The sequence below is a fragment of the Microplitis mediator genome, chromosome 3 (assembly GCF_029852145.1).
Source record: "Microplitis mediator isolate UGA2020A chromosome 3, iyMicMedi2.1, whole genome shotgun sequence".
NCBI classification, from domain to species: domain Eukaryota; kingdom Metazoa; phylum Arthropoda; class Insecta; order Hymenoptera; family Braconidae; genus Microplitis; species Microplitis mediator.
The window spans coordinates 24133016-24143363 of record NC_079971.1 but is presented as its reverse complement, the minus strand read 5'-3'; the positions used below and the strand labels follow the sequence as shown (position 1 = coordinate 24143363).

The 10348-nt window shown below is 44.5% G+C and overlaps 1 protein-coding gene across 2 annotated transcripts; it reads right to left on the bottom strand.

Moving 5' to 3' along the window:
- Positions 1–1329: 1329 nt before the first annotated feature.
- LOC130664833 (uncharacterized) lies at positions 1330–10191 on the bottom strand. Of its 2 annotated transcripts, none has more exons than XM_057464950.1 (14): positions 8048–10166; positions 7790–7987; positions 7622–7723; positions 7514–7558; positions 7340–7447; positions 7166–7273; positions 6992–7099; positions 6836–6925; positions 6710–6757; positions 6524–6643; positions 6359–6457; positions 4863–6296; positions 3126–4781; positions 1330–3036 (listed from the first exon to the last, which is right to left on the bottom strand). In XM_057464950.1, exons 1-14 carry the CDS (start codon positions 10140–10142, stop codon positions 1574–1576), a joined length of 7674 nt encoding a protein of 2557 aa, XP_057320933.1. In that variant the 5' UTR covers positions 10143–10166; the 3' UTR covers positions 1330–1573. The 2 variants fall into 2 exon arrangements, with proteins under 2 accessions (XP_057320933.1, XP_057320934.1); XM_057464951.1 differs by having other exon boundaries at positions 2875–3036; positions 3130–4781; positions 8048–10191.
- Positions 10192–10348: the final 157 nt, after the last annotated feature.

The following is a 10348-nucleotide window of genomic DNA, read 5'->3' as shown; positions in this document are numbered from 1 at the left end:
AAGTTACGGACTTCTCTACACAGGATGCCATGACAGAGGCATCTTCCTCCATGTTCACTTATTGTTAAATGGATCTAAACTCAAAAACTAAATTTTTATTAGAACTTTTGATGTTCTTTTCTACTAGAGGACATCATAATGAACAAAAAACGTTTATATTGTGATGGGTTATTCTTAACAGAAGCAAAGTTACGGACTTCTCTACACAGGATGCCATGACAGAGGCATCTTCCTCCATGTTCACTTATTGTTAAATGGATCTAAACTCAAAAACTAAATTTTTATTAGAACTTTTGATGTTCTTTTCTACTAGAGGACATCATAATGAACAAAAAACGTTTATATTGTGATGAGTTATTCCCAACAGGAGCAAAGTTAGGGGCCACTCTTCATAAAAATGCACAGACCTCGTCATCTGCCCGTATCTGCCTGACGTCGATTACTCGAAAAATAAATTTTTCTTAAGACTTTTTTGGGTTTCTCCTACTAGAGGACGTCATAATAAACAAAAAACGTCTATATTATGCCAAGTTATTCCCAACAGGGGCAAAGTTACGGGCTGCTTTTCATAAAATTACATAGACAGCAGCATCTCTACCCATCTCCACCGTGTGCATATGGGTTTGAATTCGAAAAATAAATTTTTCTCAGGACTTTTTTGGGTTTTTTCTACTAGAGGACATCGTAATGAACAAAAAACGTCTGTATTGTGTAGAGTTATTCCCAATAGTAAAAAAGTTAAGAGCTATTTTTCGCAGAAAGACATGGACTGCATCTTCCCTGATGTTCCCTGCTCTAAAACGGTACCAGAAATCAAATGAAAAATTTTTCTTGTCACTGTTTGAGGTTTTCCGACTAGAGGACATCGTAATGAACAAAAAACGTTTATATTGTGTGGATTTATTTCCGATAGAAACTGAATTTCGGGCTACTTTTCATAAGAATACACAAACAGTATCTTCGGTCCCCATCTGCATTATGCCTTTAGTTAAAAAAAAAATTTCCTTGGAACTTTTCTAGATCTCTTCTACTTGAGGGCAATATAGGGAACAAAAAACGTTTATATTGTAAAAGGTTATTCTCAACAGGAACAATTCTACTGGGGTCTTTTATTAGACGGCGATCCTGATCAAAATTCAGGCGCTCGATAGATGGTTGAAAGCCTCGAAGGTATTTAATGTCTTCTAGAAGACCGCTAGCACCTGGAAGCGAATGAACAAAAATTTTCCACAGAAATTTTGGACCTAAAAGAAATTTGGGTTTTCCGTAACTGTCTTATTTCCTACGATTTCAAGGTTCAAAGGGCAAACAAAAGAAAAGTCATTTAAAAATCATTACGCTGATTTTTTAATTAATTAAGATGAGTACAAATAAATGTATAAAATGAATTACAACTAATGAATGTATAAAGATAACATATATGAATCGTTAATAATTAATTATTACAGAATCACAAGTTTTATAACGATACCCATCACCAAGATCCCTTTACATAAATTAATATTGCAGCCTTCCCAATTTATCGATCATTGGTTATTTTAATAATTATTGTCTTCTAGTAGATGTGATCTACTCAAAAACTTCTTGCCCAACTTATCCCCGCTTCGGATGGCTCGTGGTTGTGAACGTAATGAACTTTTGGCTGTGGACTGGGCGCGAACCAGGTCTGCCGCATGAAAGTGAACATCGCGGAGCCCAACGCCATGTTGCTGATTACTTCGGCAACCGATGCCGCAGCCCGGGCGTGAGCTAAGGCCATTTGTAGAAGCAAGCTGACTGCTACCCCAACACCTGGGGCGATTTGCATCATGTTGTTCTTCATGCGTCTTGATAAATCCGTCACCGTGTTGGTTAGTTTTCGAGCCAGCTCCATATTTTCGTTCAACTGGGGCAGCTTGACCATCAATTGCGATTTCTCTTCCTTGGCTTTGGTCTTTCCGCCCAATTCCTGAAAGCTTTCCAGAGGAACTACTTTTAGTTCCTCGTCAGCGTAGTTGTTGTTTGACTGGTAAGTGTCCTGGTCATCGGAAACCCGGGCTTTGAATCTCGTGCCCAGAAGAACTTCGAATGCGCGATAGGCGTCTTCAATAGTCAGGTATTGCTTCTGATCATCAACGGAGTCATCAGTGTCGATATTTGTCGAGTTGGCTTTCAGTCTTTCCAAAAACATCTGGATTATTTTGTCGTCGCTGCTTCTTGGAGTCTCACTGGGATCTTCATAAGAATTCAATTCCACGCTCTTTTGTTTCTTGATCTTCTTAGGTTTGGGGTTTTCAGGTTTCGGGTCTAGCACGTCCTCCATTATGTCACTGATAATGGTCAAAATACTTGGCAGAGTCTTGTGGTCCTTGATTCTGACTCGCGCCTGCCTGAATCCGTTGAATTTAACGCCGATTTGACCATCTCCGTAGCCTTGGAACTCAAGGAATCCGAAAGATGACGAAAACTTCTCTTCAGTAAGACTCTTGTACCAGTTAAGCAGAATGCTTTCAACGGATTCCTTACCTTCAAGCAGTTCAGCTTCGGCGTCTTTTTTGGACATTCCCAGGACGTGGTCGTTGTCATTGGAACGGCCAAAGGGCAACCCGAGACTCAACGAAGGCAGCATGTTCATGATAAGAGGCATCATGAAAACGCCCATACATCTGATGAAGCTGAGGCCCATGATGCAGCGAAACACCTGACCCATAAGTCCTCTGATGTTTTGGAGACCCAGTTGCTCGGTCATTTTCAAAATCGTCAATTGATCAGCAGTCAATGCGTTCTTTACAGTTGAATTGAGGGTGTCGACAAACGAGCCATCAGTTTCCGCGGGCTCTGGATATTGTTTGAGGATTTTGGCAAGAAGCTCTATAAAGTCGGTCTCTGTTAAATTTAAGTTTGGCCCATCCAAGTTGTTAATGTTTTCAGTATTATCTTTATCATTGTCATTAGTTGGGGTATTTCTGCGCACACGCGATAAATTTTTAGCACCTTGTGATATGTCTAGAAGAATTTTAGTTGGTTGGCCGGCAACGGCTGGTGTTAATGTTGACCCTGTAAAACAAATTTATATTTAAATGGTCTAGTATAAGTCTAAGAACCGTTTCTACATCAAGCTCTGTTGTATGCTACAGATGGTTCACCTACGGTCGAAGTTATGGCTGATGGATAATTGCTGCTTTGCTGCTGCAAGCCCAAATAGTCTGGGCTGAATGGATTTAATCCATAGGGTTGGAAGTAATTGGACTGATACTGAGACAGTGGTAGGAATTCAATCCGTGCTGGAACTTGTTCAGCGTAATTTGGTTCCACGTGCGGTGGAAGTAGAGCCGACTGCTGGGGTTTCTCTGCCGGCAAATTGACTCCAGTCCCGAAATTTGGGAAATTTGGTAGCCTTGGATAAAATTGACCCAACGTAGGCCAAGAGATTTCTCTCATACAGTCCAGAAAACTGCTGCTACGCATGCAATCGTTCATCCGGACAACAAATGTCTCACGGAATGTCGATGGCAGTAAATTTTCTGCTATCACAAGAACATCAGCTTGAGGTTTCGTAAACTGCGAAATGAATGCTGGTGATTTGGCAATAGACGAAAATGCTGAAGGATTTTTATTTGATGTTTCCATGGCTTTCAAAACTTTTGAAATGACTTCTTCTGGACTTTCGCTTATTGGGACGAATTGGGTGTCCGTGATTGTGATCATCGCGTCACCAGTCTGATCAGTTTTTATGTTAGTTTCTGAAATGGGCGCCGAGTTGTCTGCTATCGGTTGGAGATATTCTGCAGCCGAGGCCCCGGAATTGACGATTCGTTGGAATGTAGGAAAACTTGGCATGTCTGGGAAGTATTGAATCAAAAGCGGCCACATTATTTCCCGAGAACAGATGATGAAATCGTTTGTACGCATACACATCGCCATGTCTTCGAAGAAGTTGGCACGAGCTTTTTCCGGAAGCAAGCTTTCGCTTACTCTTAAAATGTTTTCTTGCTGTTTGTTTAGTGGAGTTATCAATTCGGGAAATTCGGTTACTTTGCTCTTGGATTCTTGAGATTCTGTAGGCGTTGAGGATTTCGCTAACGTGTTGAGGATATTCAAAATTACCCCTTCAGGATATTCTGAATAAAGTGGTACGAATCTTGCACCAGTTACTGAAATGATTGGTTGGTCATCGGATTTAGCCGAAATACCTGAATGTAAAGGCGTTCGGGCGGCTATTTGTATATTAGGGTATCTTAGTAATCCGTAATTGCCGTGGGTAGAAGAGACACGACGAGTGGTAGCCGGTTGGTTATTTATCCGTCCGAATGGTCGTTGTTTCTCTGGCGCGAATTGAAATTTGTAATTATTGATGGCACTGGTGGATTTAAACGCATCGCTGTTCGCGGGAAAGTCCGGAAGGCTGTCGATGTAAAGTTGTAGGAAAGGCCAGACTACATTTCTGGTACAGACCATGAAATCTGCCCCACCTTGAAGGCAACCTAGCGATCGGGAAATCAAATCACGGCGTGTTGTGAATGGAACCATACTTTCGGCGAGTTCTAAAATGGTCAGTTGTTCGTTGGTGAGACGTGTGTGAGACATTAGCTGCCGATCGGCGATGAATGGACGGTGGACTGGAGTAGTGATCATTGAGTAACGTAGAGTGTGGAGTATGTCAATGATTTTTGGTTCCATTCCTTTGTTATACAGAGAATCTGTGTTTCCAGTTGGGCAACATGTGCATTCGCCTTCAGAGCCACCCTGCCCGCTTCCTCCGGTAGAGCCTTGATCAGAACCACTTTCACTACTTCCCCCATCTGTAAACAAAAGGAATAGTTAAACTAACTAGTTGAGGTATTTCAGTTACAATTAGCTAAAATGGAGAATCGAAAACTTACCAGCTCCTGCCGAACCACCAGTACCGATGCTACCACCACTCGATGGTCCTTGATCGCTGCCGGAGCCACTTGATCCAGATCCTTGATTTCCAGAACTACCACCGTCCATACCTCCGCTTGATCCTTGACTACTTTCGGAACCACTTGGTCCTGAACCATTACTGGGTTCTTGACTACCTCCAGATCCTTGACTTCCTGAACCACCAATTCCTATTCCTCCGCCCTGAGAGCCTTGGTTGCCCCCAGATCCTTGACTTCCCGAGCTTCCACCCTGAGAGCCTTGACTACCTCCAGATCCTTGACTTCCTGAACCACCAATTCCTATTCCTCCACCCTGAGGTCCTTGATTGCCTCCAGATCCTTGATTTCCCGAGCTTCCACCCTGAGAGCCTTGACTACCTCCAGATCCTTGACTTCCCGAGCTTCCACCCTGAGAGCCTTGACTACCTCCAGATCCTTGACTTCCTGAACCACCAATTCCTATTCCTCCGCCCTGAGGTCCTTGAATGCCTCCAGGTCCTTGACTTCCCGAGCTTCCACCCTGAGAGCCGTGACTACCTCCAGATCCTTGAATTCCTGAACCACCAATTCCTATTCCTCCGCCCTGAAGTCCTTGATTGCCTCCAGATCCTTGACTTCCCGAGCTTCCACCCTGAGAGCCTTGACTACCTCCAGATCCTTGACTTCCTGAACCACCAATTCCTATTCCTCCGCCCTGAAGTCCTTGACTGCCTCCAGATCCTTGACTTCCCGAGCTTCCACCCTGAGAGCCTTGATTACCTCCAGATCCTTGACTTCCTGAACCACCAATTCCTATTCCTCCGCCCTGAGGCCCTTGATTGCCTCCAGGTCCTTGACTTCCCGAGCTTCCACCCTGAGAGCCGTGACTACCTCCAGATCCTTGACTTCCTGAACCACCAATTCCTATTCCTCCGCCCTGAAGTCCTTGATTGCCTCCAGATCCTTGACTTCCCGAGCTACCACCCTGACTGCCTTGGTTGCCTCCCCATCCTTGATTTCCTGAGCCAACAATTCCTATTCCTCCACCCTGAGGTCCTTGATTGCCTCCAGATCCTTGATTTCCCGAGCTTCCACCCTGAGAGCCTTGACTACCTCCAGATCCTTGATTTCCTGAGCCACCAATTCCTATTCCTCCACCCTGAGGTCCTTGATTGCCTCCCCATCCTTGACTTCCTGAGCCTCCACCTTGAGAGCCTTGATTATTGCTACCAGATCCCCAAATTTGCCCAGCTTGCCAATGATTTTCAGATTCCCAATGGCTGCCAGGTGCAACGGAACCAGGGCTTGGTTCAGTTGTTCCAGAACTCCCTCCTGAGCCTGGTTTAGTAACAATGATTGTTACACCACCACCTTGATTGCCAGAGCCTTGCCCGCCTGACGCTGAACCACCTCCTCCAGAACCACCTGCACTACCTGAATATAGATAATTAATTGAGTATTTAAATAAATTTATAAACGATTTAAAAAACATTTACCGCTTCCAACATGGCTTCCCTGATTACCACCTCCGATACCCCAGGATCCACCATGCGATCCACCGGAACCACCTGCGCTGCTAGGCCCTCCAGTGCCACCTGATAAAATAATCAAACCATTAGTAAGCTGTAGTAGAGACCAGTATATTGAAGATGAAAACTTACCACTTCCTCCTTGGCCGCCCTGATTACCTCCCCCGGTTCCCCAGGATCCTCCATGTGATCCTCCGGAACCACCATGCGATCCTCCGGAACCACCTGAGCCGCCAGAGCCTCCACTACCGCCTAGTAAAATAATCCAACCATGAGTAAAGTATTCTAGCGACGAATATTTTCAAAATAAACAATTACCACTTCCGTGATGATTTCCGCCTCCCCAAATGCCACTGATAGGTCCACCTAATAAAATAACCCGCTTATAGTAAAGTTTGGTCCCTACGAATATGTTTAAATTAAAAAAATAACAACAATCACTACCTCCCCAAATGCTGCTTATAGGTCCTCCAGAACCACCAGAGCCTTGTCCGCCTGAAGTTGAACCACCCCCGCCAGAACCACCTGCGCTACCTAAATATAAATAATTATATGAGTATTTTGGATAAATTTATCGAGAATTGAAAGAATATTCTTTACCGGATCCTCCTTGACCTCCACCCCAGATGCCGCTAATAGGACCTCCGATACCGCCGGAGCCTTGCCCACCTGAAGCTGAACCACCTCCTCCAGAACTACCTGTGCTACCTAAATATACATGATTATTTGAGTATTCTCGATAAATTTATCGACAATTGAAAGAATATTATTTACCGGATCCTCCTTGACTTCCTCCCCAGATGCCACTAATAGGACCTCCGATACCGCCGGAGCCTTGCCCACCTGAAGCTGAACCACCTCCTCCAGAACTACCTGTGCTACCTAAATATACATAATTATTTGAGTATTCTCGATAAATTTATCGACAATTAAAAGAATATTCTTTACCGGATCCTCCTTGACTTCCACCCCAGATGCCGCTAATAGGTCCTCCGATACCGCCAGAGCCTTGCCCACCTGAAGCTGAACCACCTCCTCCAGAACTACCTGTGCTACCTAAATATACATGATTATTTGAGTATTCTCGATAAATTTCTAGACAATTGAAGAAATATATTTTACCAGATCCTCCTTGATTTCCTCCCCAGATACCGCCTCCGGAAGTACCTAAAAAAAGGCAATCATTAGTAAACTGTGGTAACAGAGAGTACATCCAAAATAAATAATTACCACTTCCTGGATAACTTCCTGATGAGCCTGGATAACTTCCTCCCCACCAGGTACCCCCACTCGATCCTCCGGAACCTGAACTAGTAGATCCTCCCGTGCCGGCTAATAAAATAATCCAACCATTAGCGAACTGCATTACTGACCAGAATCTTCAAAATGTTATATTACCATTTCCTCCTTGGTTTCCTCCTTGGCTTACTCCCTGGCTTCCACTTCCCTGTCCCCAATTGCTGCCACCCGAACCTCCTGAACCTCCTGAACCTCCCTGTGGCTTAATGATGATAACAACTTCGTCAGGGCCACCCTGACCAGATCCACTACCAGATGTCGAGCTTCCGCCACCATTGACAACTTGGACTCCTCCAGCTACAGACATAGAATACCATTGATCCAAGCTTTAAAAAATGATAAAATATAGCTACCAACCATTTCCTCCACCAGAACTGCTGCCTCCACTGCTTTCTCCCCCGGTTCCACTTCCTGACGAACCACTCGAAATACTTGCAGTTTCAGTCGATGTCTCACTGACTCCCCAACTTGGTATGCCCGGCAAAGTCGGCAGAGAGAATGGAAAACTTGGCAATGCAGGGAATGAAGGTAATGTAGGGAACCAATCCGACAAACCTGGTTTGAATTTTCTAACAGTCGGCCAAGTTACATACCGAAGACATGTCAAATAGTTAAATTGTCTCATACATTCAATATTATTGTTAACGAATTCCGCTCGATATTCAACGGGAATAAGTTGTTCGGCCATCTGTATCGAAGCCAGCTGTTCCTTTGTCATATACTTGATATTGTCATCCTGCAGACGTATTGCTGACGACAGTAGTTGTTGTCTCGGTTGCTGATCTAACGTATTTTTGAGTATACGAACTATCAGTGCTTCAGGGCGGGGTTTTCGGTTTTTGAATTCATCAGCATCCACGACTTCTGGCAAACTGCCATCTTCTGACGGAGAATCCGGGAAAGGAATCAATGGGTAGCCTGGGAAGACGTTGATGCTCGCCGGGTACCAGTTCTGGTAGTCAGGGAATTCGGGCAGAGCCGGGAAGTTTTGCTTGATGGTAGGCCATGCGAAAAACTTTATGCAGCTGAAGTACTCGAACCTCGTAACACACGAGTACATTTGGTTCGAGTAGTCCTGCCTAGCAGATTCGGGCAAGAACTTCTCCGACATCTGCAGGATCTCCATCTGACCAGGGCTCAATATTTTCGACAGGGTGTCATTTTGTGCGTCAATATAAGTCGGGATTTTGTCGTAGTCCTTCAAATTGCCGCCTTCTAGCGCATCCTTGAGGATATTAGAGATTACCAATTCCGGAGTTATCAGCCGTTTCTGAGGAACACCCGTCGTAGCCCGAATTGTTTTTGGCGTCTCGCGATCACCTGGCAACCAGTCCGACAGAGTCAGTTCCAAAGGGAACGTCGGGAACCTCTGGGTAATTGATTCAGGTACGTTGTCGACAATAATCGGCCAAATGAAAATCCTCATGCAATTAAGAATATTCAGACCCTGGATACACTCAAGCATATCATCAGCGAAGTTCTTACGTTTGTTCTCCGAAACGAAGCCTTCTGCGCATCTCAATATCTCCAGCTGATCTTTATCTAGTCCCGATGTGTCCGCTTTGTCAAAATAAGAATTTTCCGCGGGCGCGAGCTTTTTCGGCGCGATTTTCTTCAGCAAATCCAACAGCTGACCTTCCGTAAACTTGGGGACCCCGGGCAGAATGTCCGATTCCGATTCCCTGAGATACGACAAGTAAGTCTTGTTTTTCAACTGTTCCTGCAAAAGAATCGCTTGCTCTTTCCAATGCTGTACATCCGGCGAGGGAATTTCGTCAAGTTTTATTTTTTCTTTCTCACTCCTTTCACTGCGTCCGTCTTTTTTATCTTCCTCGTCTTCTTCCCCGTCAATAGAAATTGATTTTCTCGCATAATTAACTTCCGATTCTACAGCATCGTCCAAGTGGATCTGGTCCACCTTGACAGGAATCAACTCCGGAGTTTGGTGAACCCGTTGATCTTCATCACCCGCAATTCCTTTCAATTTTTCATTGCCAATCGTTGCGTCAATGTCAACATTCTCTCTCTTACTAAGACTATCTACCGAATCTGGCTCGCGCTTGACCCGTTCATCGGCTTCTTTAGAATCCCCTCTATCAAAACTATCCTCCGAATCTAACTTACGTTCAACCGAGTGCTTACTATCGTCACTCCTGTTAGCGTCGGCATTAGAATTAGGATTAGCGTCGGAATTAGCGTCGAATCTCCTAATTCCCTCGTCTTTATCATGACCCGTACCAATAGTGGACTTACCGATTTCCGTTTGTGAATCCGAATTCGAATTCGAATTGAGGTTCCCACTTACTTGCGAATCGTCTTGTCGAATTGAGTCGTCATCTTGAATGCTGTCAGTCACTTGCTGATCATCGCTGACACTTCTCGACAGAACACCACCAAGGAATAAAAAAATAGTAAAAGTAAACCAAATACTCGAAGGACCGTGTGCTTTCATGGTCGCGGCCGCGAAGCGAATGTCTCAGCTAGTGGACCAAGTCCTCCGAGCAACCCTCGTCTATATGGATCCCAGGTACCAGGTGAACGTCAAGCAAGACAAGAACAAGGAGAAGAAAGAACAAGACTAGTAAGGACGATGAACCACATATATTAAACCTGACTTGGAATCTATGTGTGTAGTGTAGTATAAAAGTGTTGGGTTTG